Raw genomic sequence first — 18,996 nt, 5'->3', positions numbered from 1 at the left:
ACAGAAATCAGTTGCATTCTTGTACACTAATAATGAAGCAACAGAAAGACAAATAAAGAAACTGATCCCATTCACAATTGCACCAAGAAGCATAAAATACCTAGGAATCAATCTAACCAAAGATGTACAAGATCTGTATCCTGAAAGCTATAGAAAGCTTATGAAGGAAATTGAAGAAGATATAAAGAAATGGAAAAAAATTCCATGCTCATGGGTTTGAAGAATAAATATTGTCAAAATGTCAATACTACCCACAGCTATCTACACATTCAATGCAATCCCAATCAAAATTGCACCAGCATTCTTTTCGAAGCTAGAACAAGCAATCCTAAAATTTGTGTGGATCCGCAAAAGGCCCCACATGCCAAAGTAATTTTGAAGAAGACCAAAGCAGGAGGCATCACAATCCCAGACTTTAGCCTCTACTACAAAGCTGTAGTCATCAAGACAGGATGGTATTGGCACAAAAACAGACACATAGACCAATGGAATAGAATAGAAACCCCAGAACTAGACACACAAAAGTATGGCCAACTAATCGTTGACAAAGCAGGAAAGAATATCCAGTGGAAAAAAGACAGTCTCTTTCACAAATGGTGCTGGGACAACTGGACAGCAATATGCAGAAGGATGAAACTCGACCACTTTCTGACACCATTCACAAAATGAAACTCAAAATGGATAAAGAACCTGAATGTGAGACAGGAAACCATCAAAACCCTGGAGGAGAAAACAGGAAAAAAACCTCTCTGACCTCAGCCACAGCAATTTCTTAGTTGACACATCCCAAAAGGCAAGGGAATTAAAAGCAAAAATGAACTATCGGGACCTCATGAAGATAAAAAGCTTCTGCACAGCAAAGGAAACAATCAACAAAACTAAAAGGCAACCAACGGAATGGGAAAAGATATTTGCAAATGATATATTGGACAAAGGACTAGTATCCAAAATCTATAAAGAGCTCATCAAACTTCACACCCGAAAAGCAAATAATCCAGAGAAGAATTGGGCAGAAAACATGAATAGACACTTCTCTAAAGAAGACATCCGGATGGCCAACAGGCACATGAAAAGATGCTCAATGTCGCTCCTCATCAGGGAAATACAAATCAAAACCACACTCTGATATCTCCTCACGCCAGTCAGAGTGGCTAAAATGAACAAATCAGGAGAGTATAGATGCTGGAGAAGATGTGGAGAAACAGGAACCCTCTTGCACTGTTGGTGGGAATGCAAAGTGGTGCATCCACTCTGGAAAACAGTGTGGAGGTTCCTCAAAAAATTAAAAATAGACCTACCCTATGACCCAGCAATAGCACTGCTAGGAATTTACCCAAGGGATACAGGAGTACTGATGCATAGGTGCACTTGTACCCCAATGTTTATAGCAGCACTCTCAACAATAGCCAAATTATGGATAAAGCCTAATTGTCCATCAACTGACAAATGGATAAAGAAATTGTGGTTTATATACATAATTGAATACTACATGGTAATGAGAAAGAATTAAATATGGCCCTTTGTAGCAACGTGGATGGAACTGGAGAGTGTTCTGCTAAGTGAAATAAGTCATACAGAGAAAGACAGGTATCATATATTTTCACTCTTATGTGGATCCTGAGAAACTTAACAGAAGTCCATGGGGGAAGGGAAGAAATAAAAAGAGGTTATAGGGGGAGAGAGCCAAAATATAAGAGACTCTCAAAAACTGAGGACAAACTGAGGGTAGATGGGGGGTGGAAAGAGGGGAGGGTGGGTGATGGGTATTTAGGAGGGCACCTTTTGGGATGAGCACTGGGGGTTGCATGGAAACCAATTTGACAATTAATTTCACTTAAAAAAAGAATGAAACCATGAGAGAAGTAAAGGTGATGGAGACATAGGGGGACCCTAAGCTTTTCTGGTTCCTCAAAGACAGCGGTTATTGAGGTCAGATCACTTGGAACACCCAGCAAATCGATTTATGGACTGGTAGAAGAAAACCCATTGATAACAATACCACAGTAGTGGGGAACTTTCATACCCCACTTACAGCAATGGAAAATCAACAGAAACGATTTTCTTTTTTTTTAATTTGTTTTAATGTTTATTTTTGACAGAGAGAGAGACAGAGCATGAGCAGGGGAGGGGCAGAGAGAGAGGGAGACCCAGACTCCAAATGAAGCTCCAGGCTCTGAGCTGTCAACACAGAGCCCGACGTGGGGTTCGAACTCACCGACCACGAGATCATGACCTGAGGCGAAGTCGGACGCTCAACCGACTGAGCCACCCAGGCGCCCCAACAGAAACGATTTTCTAAGCAGAATATCAACAAGAAACAATGGCTTTCTTACACCGTAAACAAAAATAAATTCAAAATGCATGAAGGACCTAAACGTGAGACAGGAACTCATCAAAATCCTAGAGGAGAGCATAGGCGCCAAACTCTTTGACCTCAGCTATAGCAACTTATTACTAGACAGGTCGCTGAAGGTAAGCAAAATGAAAGCAAACATGAATTAGTGGAACTTCATCAAGATAATAAGCTTCTGCAAAGTGTAGGAAGCAATCAACAAAACTAAAGGGCAGCCTATGGAATGGGAAAATATATTTGCAAACGACATATATGTTAAAAGGTTAGTATCCAAAACCTATAAAGAACTTATCAAACTCCACACCCAAAAACCAAGCAACCTAGTTAAGAAGTAGGCAGAAGACATGAATAAAAACTTTTCCAAAGAAGACATCCAGATGTCTAACAAACACATGAAAAGATGCTCAACATCACTCATCATCAGAGAAATACAAATCAAAACCACAATGAGATACCATCTTGCACCTTTCTGAATAGCTAAAATTAAGAACAGAAGAAACAAGGAGTGTTGAGAAGGATTCAGAGAAAAGGGAACTCTCTTTCACTGCTTGTGGGAATGCAAACTGTGCAGCCACTCTGGAGAACACTATGGAGGTTGCTCAAAAAACTAAAAATACAAATACCCTATCATCTAGGAATTTCACTATTAGGTATTTACTCAAATGATACAAAAATACTGATTCAAAGGGGTACATGCACCCCAATGTTTATAGCAGCATTATCTATAGTAACCTAAGTCTGGAGAGAGCCCAAATGTCTATTGACTGATGAATGGATAAAGAAGGTGCAGTATATGTACACAATGGAATATTACTCAGCCATCAAAAATAATGAAATCTTGCCATTTGTAATAATGTGGATGAAGGTAGAATGTATTATGCTAAGCACAGTAAGTCAATCAGAGAAAGACAACTATATGTTTTCACCCATATGTGCAATTTAAGAAACAAAACAGATGGACATATGGGAAGGGGGGGAAGAGAAGAAAGTGAAAGAAACCATAAGAGACTCAACAATAGAGAACAAACTGAGGGTTGATGGAGGGAGGTGAGTGGGAGATGGGCTAGATGGGTGATGGATATTAAGAAGGACACTTGCTGTGATGAGCACTTGGTGTTCTATATAAGTGATGAATCACTGAATTCTACTTCTGAAACTAATATTGCACTATATATTAACTAAAATATAAATTAAAAGAAGAATAAAATCTTACTATTTGCAATAAGGTGGATGGAGTTAGAAAGTGTTATGCTATATGACAAGGTCTGTCAGAGAAAGACAAACACTAAATGATTTCAGTCATATGTGGAAGTTAAGAAACAAGTCAGATGAACATGAGAAAAGAGAGAGAGGCAGACCATACAATGGACTCTTAGCTATAGAGAAAAAATGAGAGTGCTGGAGGGGATGGGGGCAGGGTGGGGGGAAGGGAGGGCTAAACAGGTGATGGGTATTTAAGGAGGGTAATTGTGATGAGAACTAGGTGTTGTATGTAAATGATGAATTACTAAATCCTATATGTGAAACTAATATTACACTGTATGTTAACTAACTGGAATTTATACAAAAACTTGGAAGAAAAAAATCCTTTGGAATTTCTAAAAAAAAGAGGGAGAAAAAAAGGAAGAGAGTTTTATCCAAGACCAAGTGAGTACAGCTGCACTGGATACACAATCTTCACAAGGAAGAGAGTGTTCCAGAGAAAAGTAATGTTTTATACAGGGTTATATATGTTTTTGTTACATCAAGAGTTACATATCATCATGATGGAGGATATTTCAGAAAATTATAAACTTTATCTTATGGTTTTAGTATGTGCAAGGTTGCAGGCTTTAGAACTATGGGAATGGAATTTAGGGAGATTTTGCTCTTATATTTAGTTTTAAATGTTTCCTTTTGGTTACTTACTACAAAGCAGATGTATAAGGTGTGCTCTGGGCAGAAACAGAACCTATGCTTTAAAGTTTTGTGAAGTTCTTCTTACCTTGATACAAGTAGAGCTTCCATGGGAACCCAGGAGCAGGGCTCACAAGCATTAAAAGTTGAAAATTTCCTTTATCGTTAGACAAGGAACAATAAACAAACCCCCAAAACAGCGTTAGTAAGGAAATAATAAAGATGGGAGCAGAAATAAATGATATAGAAACTAAAAAATTAACTAAATAAGTAAGTGAAACCAGAAACTGGTTCTGAAAATATCAACAAAATTGATAAACCTTTAGCTAGACTCATCGAGAGAGAGAGAGAGAGAGAGAGAGAGAGAGAGAGAGAGAGTAATCAAACATAATCATAAATAAAAAAGGAAAAATAACAAAAAAAAACCACAGAAATACAAATGATTGTAAGAAAATGTTATGAAAAATGGCATGCCAGCAGATTAGACAATGTAGAAGAAATGGATAAGTTCCTAGGAACATCTATCATACCAAATCTGAAACAGGAAAAAATAGAACATTTGAACATACTAATTACTGGGAAGGAGATTGCATCAAGAAACTCCCAAACAAAAAGTTCAGGCTTCACAGGAGAATTCTACCAAATATTTAAAGAAGAGTTAATACATATTCTTCTTAAAGCATTCCAAGAAATAGAAGAATAAGGAAAACTTCTAAATTCATTCTATGAGGCCGGTATCACCCTTACACCAAAGCAAGATAAAGATGACAAAAGGGAGGGGGAGAGAGAGAGAGAGAGAGAGAGAGAGAGAGAGAGAGAAAGAGAGAACACAAACTACAGGCCAATATCCCTGATGAACATACATGCAAAAATACTCAACAAAATATTACCAAACCAAATCCAGAAAAATATTAAAAAATCATTTACCACAATCAAGTGGAATTTATTCCTAGGATGCAAGGATGGTTCTATATCCACCAATCAATCAGGGTGATGCATCACGTCAATAAGACAAAGGACAAAAACTATATGATCGTTTCAGTAGATGCAGAGAAAACATCTGACAAAGCACAACATCCATTTATGATAAAATCCTTCAGAAAAGTACGTTTAGAGGGAACATACTTCAACATAATAAAAGCCATATTTGAAAACCCACAGCTTACCACATAGTCACTGAAGAAAAACAAGGATGTCCATGCTCACCTTTTTAATTTAACATGTACTAGAAGTACTAGCCACAGCAGTTAGACAACACAAAGAAAGAAAATGCATCTGAATAGGTAAAGAAATAAAACGTTCACTATTTGCATAAGACACTATATATAAAAAAAAACTTGAAAGGCTCCACCAAAAACCTTGTAGAACTTATAAATAAATTCATTGAAGTTGCACTATGCAAAATCAATGTGCAGAAATCTGTTGCATTTCTGTACACTAATAATGAAGAGGCAGCGAAATTAAGAAAGCAATCCCATTTATAATTGCACCAAAAATAAAATACCGAGGAATAAACCTAATCAAAGAGGTGAAAGACTTATACTCTGAAAACTATAAACATTGATGATAGAAGTTGAAGATGACACAAAGAAATGGAAAGACATTCTGTGCTCATGGATTGGAAGAATGAATATTATTAAAATGTCTGTACTACCCAAAGCAATATACACATTTAATGCAATCCCTATCAAAATACCAAGAGCATTTTTCACACACTAGTACAAAAAAATCCTGAAATTTATATGGAACCACAAAAAAACCCTCAAATAGCCAGAGCAATTTTGAAAAAGAAAAGTGAAGCTGGAGTTTTTACAATTTCAGACTTCAAGTTATATTACAAAGCTACAATAATAAAAACAGTATGGTACTAGAACAAAACTAGAAAAATAGATCAATGGAACAGAATAGAAAACCCAGAAGTAAACCCATAAGTATACGGCCAATTAACCTTGGACAAAATAGGAAAGAATATCCAATGGGAAAAACACAGTCTCTTCAACAAATGGTGTTGGGAAAATTGGTCAACTACATTCAAAAGAATAAGACCGGGGCACCTGGTTGGCTCAGTTGGTTAAGTGTCCAACTCTTGATTTGGTTTCAGGTAATCTCACAGTTGGGAGATCAAGCCCTGTGTCAGGCTCCATGCTGAGGGTGGAGCCTGCTTAAGGTTCTCTGTCTCACGCATGCTCTCTCTCTCTCTCCTTTTCTCCCTCTTCCCCTTCCCCACTTTCACTCTCTCTCTCTCTCAATTAAAAATAAATAATATTAAAAAGTGGATTAAAGACCTAAATGTGAGACATGAAACCATAAAAAAATCCTAGAAGAGAGCACAGGCAGTAATGTCTCTGACATCAGTCAGAGCAACATTTTTCTAGATATATATCTCCTGAGGCAAGGGAATCAAAAGCAAAAATAAACTATTGGGACTACATCAAAATAAAACTTTTGCACAGCAAAGGAAACATTCAACAAAATTAAAAGCCCATCTCCTAAAAGGGAGAAGATACTTGCAAATGACATATCTGATAGAGGGTTAGTATCCAAAATATATAAAGAACTGATACAACTCAACATCCAAACAAACAATCCAATTAAAAACTCTGCAGAATACATGAACAGATATTTCTTCAAAGAAGACATCCAGATGGCCAACAGACACATGAGAAGATGCTCAACATCACTTATCAGGGAAATTCAAATCAAAACTACAATGAGTTACCACCTCACCCCTATCAGAATGACTAAAATAAAAAAAAAAAAAACAGGTGTTGGTGAGAATGTAGAGAAAAAGAAACCCTCTTGCACTGTTGGTGGGAATGCAGACTGGTGCAGCCACTGTGGAAAAGTATGGAGGGTCTTGAAAAAGTTAAAATTAACTACCCTATGATCCAGTATCACAGTACTGGATATTTACCCCAAAATTCCAAAAACACTAATTCAAAGGGATATATGCACCCCTACATTTACAACAGCATTATTTACAATAGCCAATATATGGAAGCAGCTCAAGTGTCCATCAACAGATGAATGGATAAGGAATATATGGGGTGTATATATATACCATAGGCACACACACACACACACACACACACACACACACACACACTAGAATATTATTCACCCATGAAAAATGAAAGCTTGCCATTTGCAGAGACATGGATCAAGCTAAAGGATATAAAATCTAGGAGAAAGAAAAATACAATATGATTTCACTCATATGTGAAATTTAAGAAAAAAAACAAACAAATGAGCAACAGGAAAAAAAGAGAAACAAACCAAGAATCAGACTCTTACCTGCAGAGAACAAATTGATGGTTACTAGAGGGGAGGTGGGGAGGTGGATAGGTTAAATAGACGATGGGGGTTAAGAAGTGTACTTGTTGTGATGAACACTGGGTGATGTATGGAATTGTTGAATCACTATACTGTACACCTGAAACTAATATAACACTCTATGAGAACTATCTGGAATTAAAATAGAAACTTGAAAAAATAAACAATCCAGTGCCATAATTTTATTGCCATAGTATTTTCACTTTTGTCATGGCCAGTGCCCCATCAATACCCTTCTTTTATAGAATTTCATACTATTCCTACTTATTTTCTCTATACAAATGTTTACAGTTTGTCTACTTCCCAAATAATTCCTTTATTTCTATTATTAAATTTTGAATCAATTTAGGAAAGATTGATATTGTTATTTTAATATTCTACATAAGGATAGGATCTGTTTTTTTTTTTTCATTTCTCCAAAACTTCTTTGTAATTCTCAGTACCCTTTTCTTCCTCTCCATTTTTCCTGTGCTCATAGCAAGATGGATTCTGGATATACTCTGAGTACTGTAACAACCACCTGGACGCCTGCATGGAACTCTCCAAACTGATGAAGGACAGCCGCTACCAGCACTTCTTTGAGGCTTGTCGCCTCTTGCAGCAGATGATCGACATTGCTATTGATGGATTCCTTTTGACTCCAGTGCAGAAGATCTGCAAGTATCCCTTACAACTGGCTGAGCTCCTCAAGTATACTGCCCAGGACCATAGGTAAAGGATAGAGGGAAGCAGGAGTTAGGGAGATCCTTGTCTACATGTTGGTCTTTATTAAGAATATATGTCTTTTAGCCATTTCTGAGTTTCTGTTAGCTTATCTGCACAATGGAATGATGATTTTTTTTTTTGCTTACCTCAAAGGGTTATTGTGTGTGTAAAGCAAGGGAACACTTATGAGAGTTTCTTATAAAGCTGTAAAACAGTATACACACACACACACACACACACACACACACACACACAAAACAGTATGCATCATCATTACTACACAACTTAGACCCTGCCTTCAGGGAGCTCAACTGGATCCTTAGTCCTGAGTTTAGCCAAGTGAATCAATCCAGATGGAATGATTGCTCAACTATTTATTCCACTTTGTTTGATAGATTCAATATCCTAATAACAGCCTACATAACTTGTTCTCACCTTAGATTTCTTCTGCGTGGCTATATCCCTGGTAATCTTTAGTCCTTTCCACCCTCCTCTGCATCATCCAAACTGTACCTTCCCCTTAGACCCAGAGCATGACTGGGGGAAAATAAACTTGAGTCTTCTCCTGAAGTTTTTGTTTTTGTTTTGTTTTTTGTTTACAATTTTTCAGTATTTGCAAGAAAACCAACCCCAAAATGACCAAAAAGCTTATCTCTCTCTCTCTGACTGGAAATGACCCACCAGCAAATGAACCTACCAGTAAGGTATATGCTGAGAGTCATCTCCAACAATGAATGAACCAACCCCCACCCTCACATGCTTTACTTTATGAGCTAAAGCCCTCAGCCTTGTTATAACCTGCCTTTAATTAGTATTAAATCCCTGACCTTAGACTAATTAATTCAGCTCTCTTCCTGACTGAACCCTCCAAGAAGAAAAATGACCTTTGTCCAATTTCCCTTAGCTTTCTAATTCTCAATAGACCCACTTTCTACTTTTCTACTTCCTACTTTCATTTGGCTCCATTGCCTGGTTTCCTTGGAGCTGAATCCAGACGTAGTTGCCTAAAGCCACGGATATTGGCTAGTTGGTTTTGTTTATGTTAATCTCAAAGCCAATCCCTTGGTTCATTCTTAAGCTGATGTTGTTTGTTTAGCAAATCATGGGTCATGTGCATCAATAGCTCTGGAGGCTTGGACAAATTTCAAACTCGAATCTAAATGTGGTAGCACTAGACTCTCCCTTTGTGTGTAAATACCACCAGTGTAGCTCTGCCTGCCATGCTGTGTTGGCTATAAGGGAGGCAGGTTGTGAAGGACCTCACAAAAGAGGACTCTGTTTCCTCCTCCCTAAGTCTGTTTATTACCTGGGGATTGGTGGGCATCATCATTAGACATGAAATTTGGAAGGGCTAAATGTTATTTTAAAATGCTTACTACAGACCATTGCCAGAATGGAGTCCCACGTTTTCTAAGGATACAGTTTCTTGTGAGAGCTAATAGGACACTGAAGAACTCCCACTAAAATTAGTACATTTAAAAAATAAAAATGGAAAATATGTATGGCACCTGAAATGTAAAGGCCCTTAAAGGAATGTCTTCTAGTCAGATTTTCTCATTTAATGGCTGGAAGGACTGAGGCCCAGAGAACAAATATGTGTGGCAAGGCAGGGACACAAAGTGTGGACAGTGGTCTCAGAACTTAGCTTTGTAAAGAGCCCTCCAGATAATTTTCATGCCCAAGAAGGTTTATAAACCATTGAACTAGCCAGTCTGGAAGGTCTCTTGCAGTTGTACCAGCCCATGATGTCATGAGCCTAAATGACCTCCACAGTTAAACTTCATGGTGCTAAGTGACCAGAAGCAATCACTATTGTACTTAAATCTCAGAGGAGCAACCAGGATATTCAAAGAGTGTTTCTCAAATGTTTTTATATTACAGCTCATCTCTCACCTACTCCTGAGTATCTATTTCATGGAATATAGCAGGAGGTTCTAAAAATCATACTTGTGGACTGATGATATTAATAGATAAATTATATGTTGCATAATTGTTTTTAAGAGCCCCAGAAAGACATTTTCAAAGCATAGCCAAAAGCTATGTAAGTTTATTAAGCCAAAGCAACCACAGGCCCTTATTTGGTTTAGTGGGGTCTAGTAAGATAGGATATCTGCAAGGGACTTGCTATCCCTGTGCTCCTTCACCTTGTGACAAGAACTCCTGTCTCGAGGCCATCTTTCCCTCTGGGTCCCTGGCCCCCTCTTTTTCTATGTACTGGGTTCCAGAGTGCTGATAGAGTGGCTCAGGCATTGGCAGGGCACATGAATCAATGTCCTCCTTCAGAGTGATCTGTTGGGCCCAGCATTACTCCCCAGGCCAGGGGCCACCTCTTTTGGCAGATATCAGGAAGCTGTATTGAGATGACAGCTCCTGCAATGCATGTCAGAATAGCTTGGATTTGAAATGAATTAGAGGCTGCTTCCAGCTTGAAGGCTTAGTCAGATAAGTATTCAGATAAGGAGGTCTGAAATTCAGGCAGTCAGAGTGGCCTCTAAGGGATAAGATTCGATGGATGGATAGTAATAAGTAGATAATAATACTGCTTTTGCTTTCAGAAGGGTGATATGTCCCCACTCAGCCATCCAACCTTCCTTAAGCTGACAGGAAGAAAGACTGTATATAACAGGGAGGTTAGCTGACATATCTGGAACAAAACAATCTTGGTTCAGTAGATCTTATCAAGGAGCTGGGCTCAGACCTTTTCTGAAGGCCTGGGGGCTCTGAGAAGGGTTCAGGCAAGACCACAACTATTCACTTCTTTTCTCACCCACTCCTAAAGATAGTGGAGCAGGTTAAAAATGGGGACATATCCCCCTCTAACCATTGTAAGAAAGACAGCCACCTAAATATGGCAAAGGTTGACTGACAGTAGCAGAGTGACAGTAATGAATCCATGGCTAGGTAGTACATGGAGTCAGAGGTAATAGGCATTCTCATACCACTGCTGTCCAATGGAACTTTCTACAATAATGTAAATGTTTTATACCTGTTCTGTCCAATGTAGTAGCCACTGGCCATGCATGGCTATTGAGTACTGAGAAAGGTAGGTGGTTCAACTGAAGTACTAATATTTGATTATATTTAATTTTAAATAAATGTGGCTATAGGATACCATATTGGACATAAAGCTTTATGTTTTACCTCCCCAAAAGTGGCTTAAGTCATTTTCCTGATGCCTCAAACCAGAAGGAGGATTAGCATGGGAGACATTAAATGGGCCCAAAGTACAAGGGTACTTATTTATGTCAGCATCTTCTACACTGCAGCTGCCCTTTCTGTTATCACCCTATTCTGTTTCCAAATGGCAAGCTCAGGTAATCTTTCCAGGGAGAAATTTTAATAGTCATACAGAGTCCAATAGATTGCCCATAGGCTGGCGCAAGTAACTGTAAAAGGATGAAATATAACAGGAACAAATGTAAGGTTTTATAATTGGGTCTAAGAAAGTAAGAGGGAGATGTAGAGTTCAAGGACAGACCTAGAGAGATTCAGCTTATAGATAGCATATTAAATTTTTTTTAATGTTTATTTATTCTTGAGAGAGAGGGGGACGTGGAGGGGCAGAGAGAGAGGGAGACACAGAATCTGAAGCAGGCTCCAGGCTCTGAGCTGTCAGTACAGAGCCAGACATGGGGCTTGAACTCATGAATTGCAAGATCATGACTTTGGTTGGTCAGTAAGATTGGGTGCTTAACCAACTAATCCACCCAGGTGCCCCAAGACAGCATATTTTAATAGACTTAGGAAGCATTAGTCAACCATGAGTTCAATATAAGTCAGCAATAGGACCCAGAAGAAAAACTGATAATAGCTAACATTTATTAAGGCTCAGAATAAGGGTTTGTTGTTGTTGTTGTTATTGTTGTTTTAACAAAGTTGTCTTGAGGCAGAATAAACTGATTAGGAGGTGTAGTGACTATCTGGTCACTGGAGGTAATAAAATGAAGTAGCATTTGAAGACTATGGTCTGGTAGGTGTTCAGAGGACACATGGAGGCCAGCTAAGAGGAGGTGCTGCATAATGTCTGCCTTAGCAGTTAGAATTACCTTCCCTGTGCCTATGATTGGTCAACCATCTTGCACTTCAATGATTTAGGAAAGAAAAAGTTACTGGGTATCTTTTTTTCCCCTCCTTTCTTCTTTCAAATTGGTGCTGGGACAGTGAGCAGATTAATGACCACAAAATATGTTCAGCTTTTTTTTTAAGTAAAGGTTAGTTAAGACTGATTCATAACTCATCCTCTTGCCCTCTCAGTCTATTAAAGCTCCACAAAATGACTGGGATATCATTTTCAATCTGCCTTTCACAGGAGCCATTTGATTGGAAATCAGATCAGACAAGCAAAGAAAACTGGGCAGGGTGGTATAACTTTCAACAAGTAGGCCATCCACAGTCCCAGGAAACTGGGCCTAAAGGTTGCACTTTGATTTGTATTAATAATACTGCAACTTTTACTATAAACTAAGAGTAAAACAATTTATATAGATGACTAAACCTTCAACAAACACTACTATAATTATCCCCATTTCACATATGAGGAAACTGAGTCATTGAGAGAGTTGTGAGAATTGACAAAGGCCATACAAGTAGTCAGTGACAAAACTAGCATTTGAGCCCAAAGAGTCTGGGTCTGGAGTCTATTCTTAACCACTATGCTACATCCTATCATTATATCATACTAGAAGAAAAGAGTGGATATTATTTCACAGTGACTTTTGGCAGAATTCCCTAGAAATAAGTGATAGAAAGTATGGTAAAGTTCTGGACCATGCCATGAATAAGGCTGCTTTCTTGATTCTTGGCTGGTTATATCAGACTGGACACAAAAATAATGCTCTAAAAAAGATAGGGGTCTATTTCACTTTCATATAAAAAAAGTCTACAGGTAGGCAGTCCATGACTGCTATGGTGCTCTATGGTCATCAGAAACTTGGGTTCCTCCCAACTTTCTGTTATCATATCCCTAGGAGAAGGAACCTTGTCCCTATGGTCCAAGATGGCTGCTATAACATCAACCATCACATCTGCATTCCAAGCATCAGGATTGAGAAAGGGCCAAAGAAGGGTATGCTATCTTCCTTAAAGGAGGTTTCTGAAAATTTCTGCCCAAAATTTCTATTTACATATCACTGGACTAGTTACATAATCACCCCTTACTATAAGAAATATAGGAAATATAATCTTTTACTCCATGTGGCATGGGTTCCATCTGAAAATCAGGGCTCTGTTACTAAGAAGAGAGGAATGGACTTTAGGGTTGGTACCCAACAGTTGGTTCTCTAGCACATTGATTTACCGAACTTGTACTTTTGTGTCTTCACAGTGACTACAGGTATGTGGCAGCTGCTCTGGCTGTCATGAGAAACGTGACTCAGCAGATCAATGAGCGCAAGAGGCGTTTGGAGAATATCGACAAGATTGCCCAGTGGCAGGCATCTGTCCTAGACTGGGAGGTAGGATCCTTATCAACAGGGGCATTGTAGAGTCTGAATAGCTCATCTAGAACATCACATCGTAGCCACAGATGGATGAAAAGAAATTAAATATGAAGAGCAGCAGAAAGGATTTAGATTAGAGCCAAGGAAAAACTTTCTACTACTGAGAAGTGTTGTGTACTTCAATGGCTTTATAAGAAGGTTGGAGAAATCTTTGAGACAACACTTCATTAATAAATGAAAGGTTCATCTCTTTGGATGTTGCCAGGAAATAATTGGATTGACTCAATAGACTTTCAAGCCTCTTTCCAGCCCTGGAGTTTTATCACCACCAGATAAAAACTTGGATAAGTAGTATGTTCTAATTCACTCCCAGACACAGACTATAAGGTTGGTTCTCTGGTGCAGGTCAATCAACATACTTCTTTTTCTATTGGTGAGATTACCTCATCCTGACACATTTTACAAGGTCTACCCAAGCTTGCACACTTGAAGTCAAGGTTCTCACTCCTGCACTATTGACAGACCAAATTATCTTTTTTATTATCTGCTTATAAAAATAATTCCTGAAAGCCTTCCATTTCATTAGAAACAGCCACTTCTCTGAACTCAGAAAGTATTCAGTGGCTGAAGTCACTAAAGCCTTCATTTCTAGATATTCACTTGCAGAGGATATATACAACCTAACAAATAAATGGAGATTTTTTCTTCTGTAATGTCACTGCTCTGTTGAGGTTCTTGGGTTTCTGTTCAATAGAAACAGAGCTGTGAATTATAAGGACTCACAGGTATGTGTCTTGAGTATACCATTTAGTGTTTGTCTCTTTTGCCCACCAAGGGAACTGGGGTAATGACATTTTACATTTATCTCTCAGACCCAAGTTGTGAAATCTGACAGTCCACAGGCTAACATAACCAAGATGGGAGAGGCTGGAAATGCTACCAAGGAGGGGTCAGCAATATTAAGGTTCATAGTCACAGTGTACAAGTTGAGCCAGTTCCCTGTTCCACTTGCCTCAACTGAGGTATAATTTCCTGTGATTGAGAGGTAGTAGCTCCCTAAAATTTCAAGCAGTTTAGCATATTCTAAAGAGATTAAGTAAGCATCAGCCCTGCAAACAGCTATTTTACCACAGTCTAGAAAAAAAATCTTTCCTTTATTCTTCTACCTCTAATCCTTTTTTCAAAAGTGTATTTATTTATTTTGAGAGAGACAAAGACAGTGTGAGTGGGGAAGGGTCAGAGAGAGAGGGAGACAGAAAATCCCAAGCAGGATTCCCACTGCCCATGCAGAGCCCGATGTGGGGCTTGAACCCATGAAACTGTGAGATCATGACCTGAGCTGAAACCAAATCGAATCTTTAACTGACTGAGCCACTCAGGTGCCCCACCTCTGATCCTTCTTAATGTAGATGGCTGGAAAACACCACAATTCTGAGCATTCGGCATATTTTTTTAGTCTTATTTGAAAGATAAATCTATTTGAAGAATCTTTATGTCCCCATAAAGAGTAGAAAATAGTAGTGATTGTTTGAGATGAAGATAAAGAAATGAACCTATATAAAGAAACAATTGCTCCTAAGAGGAAACCAGCACTGGCCCAAACTTACTAGGGAATCATGGATCCTCCTTCCCTTGTATCTGGCTTACTTTCGCTAGTTGCCTGATCAGAGGCAGAGGGCTAGACCAAATGACCTCTAGCAAACACATCAACTCTAAGGCACACTGAAATTGTGGCTGGTTAGCAGCCCTCTTTCCCTCTACCCCTGCGGTGCTCTCTATGAGAGGAGGTTCTCAGCAGCAGTTGTCTCCATACTCACTGAAATATTTTCCTCTTCCCAATGTCTGGAATATATAATTCCTCCATATGCTCTTGGGCTCCAGTCTTGAAGTTGGAGCCATGGGGGACCAATAATAGGTTGAAATTCCTCCACCTATCTAGGAAGCTTCATTAATATCAAACTTGAAAGCACGGAGTATGATTTATTTTTTTTAAGATTTTTAAAAATCTACCTATTTATTTTAGAGAGAGACAGAGTAGGGGAGGGGCAAAGAGGGAGGCAGAGAGAGAATTTTAAGCAGGTTCCACACTCAGCGAGGAGCCTAACACAAGGCTCAATCTCACAACCCTGACATCACGATCTGAGCCAAAATCAAGAGTCAGTCGTTAAACTGACTGAGCCAACCAGGCATCCCTGAACTATGATTTAAAGACTCCACATCTAGGAAGGAATTTCATGTGTTTTTCTCTAGAAGTGGGGAGTGGGAAACAAAAAGGCAATTTTGAATAGGATTGATGGGATAATATTTACTCTCTGCCTCCTTTGTTAGCATGATTGATTGGTCCTATAAATCTCAACCAAGCCCATATGTACAACACTGACACCCTGTTGCTTGGTGAATCCCTTCTTCACCTAATTTGGTAAGAAGAAAAATTCCTCATCGTTCCCTTTTCAGATTCTTGGGTCACTGTGGAACTCACTAGCTCCAGAGGAGTTGTCTTATAGGAAGCTTTTTCTGTAGTGAATCCTGATGGGTACATTTCAGAGGGCAAGCCTAAGGTTTCTGTCATGTTCATCATATTTAGTCTTCAAGACTTCTAGAATGTCTGTCATCAGGGCTTTTAGAGGACTCCCCTCCCCATCAACAATTCTGGCTATGGCCATGCATATATGTGCATGCATACACATGTACATACATACACACATGCCTTATAATGATGGTGAAAGTCTGAGACACCTATTCCTGACCAAGACCACACAGCAAGTCAGTGGCAAAGCTAAAATTTGATTCTGGTCTCCAGATTCACTCTCTAGTATTCTTTTCACTGTTGCACTATATACTCTTTCAACCTTCTGCTTCCCACAGCCCAGTTGCTTTCTCTTGTGACACTGAAAGGACTTATTTTTGTGGTAAAGTGTCCATATCTAAGCAAGGCAGTAAGACTGCCTCATGGGGAAAATACAAAATCTTAGTATGACTAAAAGTGGATGAGTTCTGGAGGACCACCCTGAAAAGGCAATAGGACATGTCCACTCCATGGCTTGCTAGCTATTGACATAAGTGACCCAACCTCACTGGTTCCCTGATATAGGTTCTTTGTATGTGCTATCTGTCCAAACAGTTACACAAGCAAAGAGAGGTCCTGCCAAATTGCTGAGGGCTGCTGTGGATAAGCCTTGCAAATCAAGAAAATTAAGCAGTATTTTGCTATCTCCACCATTCCCTTGCCTCCCCCAGATGTTTGAACAAACAGGGTGGCTGCCAAAACCATCCATATAATAATAACAGCTTAATTGGTCAAATTAAAAAGAAGAGTCATAAGGGAAATCTTCAAAGCTTAATGTCCTTTGAAGAGGAATTGGGAGATAGAGTGGAGGGCTGGCAGCAAACAGGCAATTGGTACCTACTCACTAAATCAGAATATCTGGCTAGACAATAGGAGGCTTTTTATTATATACAGACCTGAACGTGACTCAGCATATTCCATAAATATTCTGGGTCTTTTTGATCAACTCTAGTTATCATCCTTGCTCCCTGCCAGCCTATGAGGACTAGAGTTCATGAAGTACCCCCTGATTTTCCCTACCTCCCAGGGCTCCTAAAAAATAAATGGATGAGTGAAAGGATTACCCATATTCAATATCACTCATCATAAGGGAAATTCAAATCAAAATAATGAGATACCACCTTGCACCTGTCAGAATGGCTAAAATTAACAACTCAGGAAACCACAGATGTTGGCAAGGATGAAGAGAAAAGAGAACACTTTTGTACTGTTGGTGGGAATGCAAACTGGTACAGCCACTCTGGAGAACAGTATGAAGAAGGCTCCTCAAAAATAAATAAATAAATAAATAAATAAACAAACAAACAAACAAACAAACATAGGTCTTCCTTACAACCTAGCAATTGCACTAGTAGGTATTTATCCAAAAGATATAAAAATGCTGATTTGAATGGGCACATGCACCCCAATGTTTATAGTAGCACTCTCAACAATAGCCAAATTATGGAAAGAACCCAAATGACCATTGACTGATGAATGGATAAAGGAGATGTAGTATATATGTATGTATGTCTATGTCCATACACACACGCATGCGCACACACACACACACACACAATGAAATATTACTTGGCGATCAAAAAAGAATTAAATATTGTCATTTGCAACAATGTGGATGGAGCTAGAATGTATTATTCTGAGTGAAATAAGTCAGTCAGAGAAAGACAATGTGAAATCATATGATTTCACTCATATGTGGAATTTAAGAAACAAAAGAGATAAATATAAGGGAAGGGAAGGAAAAATAAGATAAAAAGAGAGAGGGATGCAAACCATTAGAGACTCTTATATACAGAGAACAAACTGAGGGTTGCTGGAGGGGTGTTGGGTAGGGGTATGGGGTAAATGGGTGATGGACATTAAAGGGGACACTTGTGTTGAGCACTGAGTGTTATATGTAAGAGATGAATCACTAAATTGTACTCCTGAAACCATTATTACACTATATGTTAACTAACTTGAATTTAAATAAAAATTAAAAGAAATTTTTTAAAAACCTACATAAACAAGTAAGTATCACCCATACCTCTAAGTAATAATCAATGCCTTAGAGCAGCTTAGGGGAGAAGCAGGGAGAAGAACCTGTTTCCAAGGACTACAGTTTCAGGGAAATTTACATTTCTAATTTCTCTGATACTGATGTTTGTTGAACTGTCACATTGCTGCCCTTCCCACTCATTAGATCTACTTGAAGGGAGAAGAAACATATCCCTGACAGCTTCCTTTTAATCTTTTTTCCCCCTGGAGATTTTTACCAAAAGCCCAAATTTGCAGCTTATGTTTGGGAACTTAATTGTATATAATTGTTATGACACCCCTACCCTCACAGACTGCTTGTGTAATACACAAAGGCCTGTTCCAGTTTACCATTAGACGATTGAATCCAAAAAGTCAGAGGAAACAGAAAAACCCAATGTGATGGAAGTAGCAAAAACATCTATTTAAAAGCAAAGGTGGCTTGATGAGACACACTTCTAGGACCAGGAGATTAAGTGTGGAGCTGGCTGGATTTGTTTTTTCTCTGCCCTCCTGTCAATAGGCAGCATTGAAGATAAACTGTATGAAAAGTATGGAACTTCCCCTGTCCTTTTTCCCCTGGATCTGCTCATGCCACAACCTCCCATCAGAACAATCAGCCTGTAACTATATGGGGTCTTGGCCATTGGGCTATTGAGATGAATGAGATGTGGCCTTGGTTTTCCAGT

General features: G+C 38.8%; 1 protein-coding gene across 11 annotated transcripts in view; it reads left to right on the top strand.

Annotated features, from left to right (window-relative positions):
* Positions 1–18,996, top strand: part of ARHGEF9 (Cdc42 guanine nucleotide exchange factor 9) — a 193,883-nt gene that overhangs the window by 135,168 nt on the left and 39,719 nt on the right. For all 11 annotated transcript variants that reach the window (XM_027053218.2, XM_027053213.2, XM_027053217.2 and 8 more), the window contains 2 exons: positions 8,061–8,293; positions 13,611–13,740. In XM_027053218.2, coding sequence (XP_026909019.1) covers positions 8,061–8,293; positions 13,611–13,740 — 363 coding nt within the window. The remainder of the gene's footprint in view (positions 1–8,060; positions 8,294–13,610; positions 13,741–18,996) is intronic.

Source organism: Acinonyx jubatus, chromosome X (assembly GCF_027475565.1).
Source record: "Acinonyx jubatus isolate Ajub_Pintada_27869175 chromosome X, VMU_Ajub_asm_v1.0, whole genome shotgun sequence".
In the NCBI taxonomy this organism is placed as follows: domain Eukaryota; kingdom Metazoa; phylum Chordata; class Mammalia; order Carnivora; family Felidae; genus Acinonyx; species Acinonyx jubatus.
The sequence above is the reverse complement of the archived record's forward strand: the minus strand, read 5'-3'. Positions and strand labels throughout refer to the sequence as shown.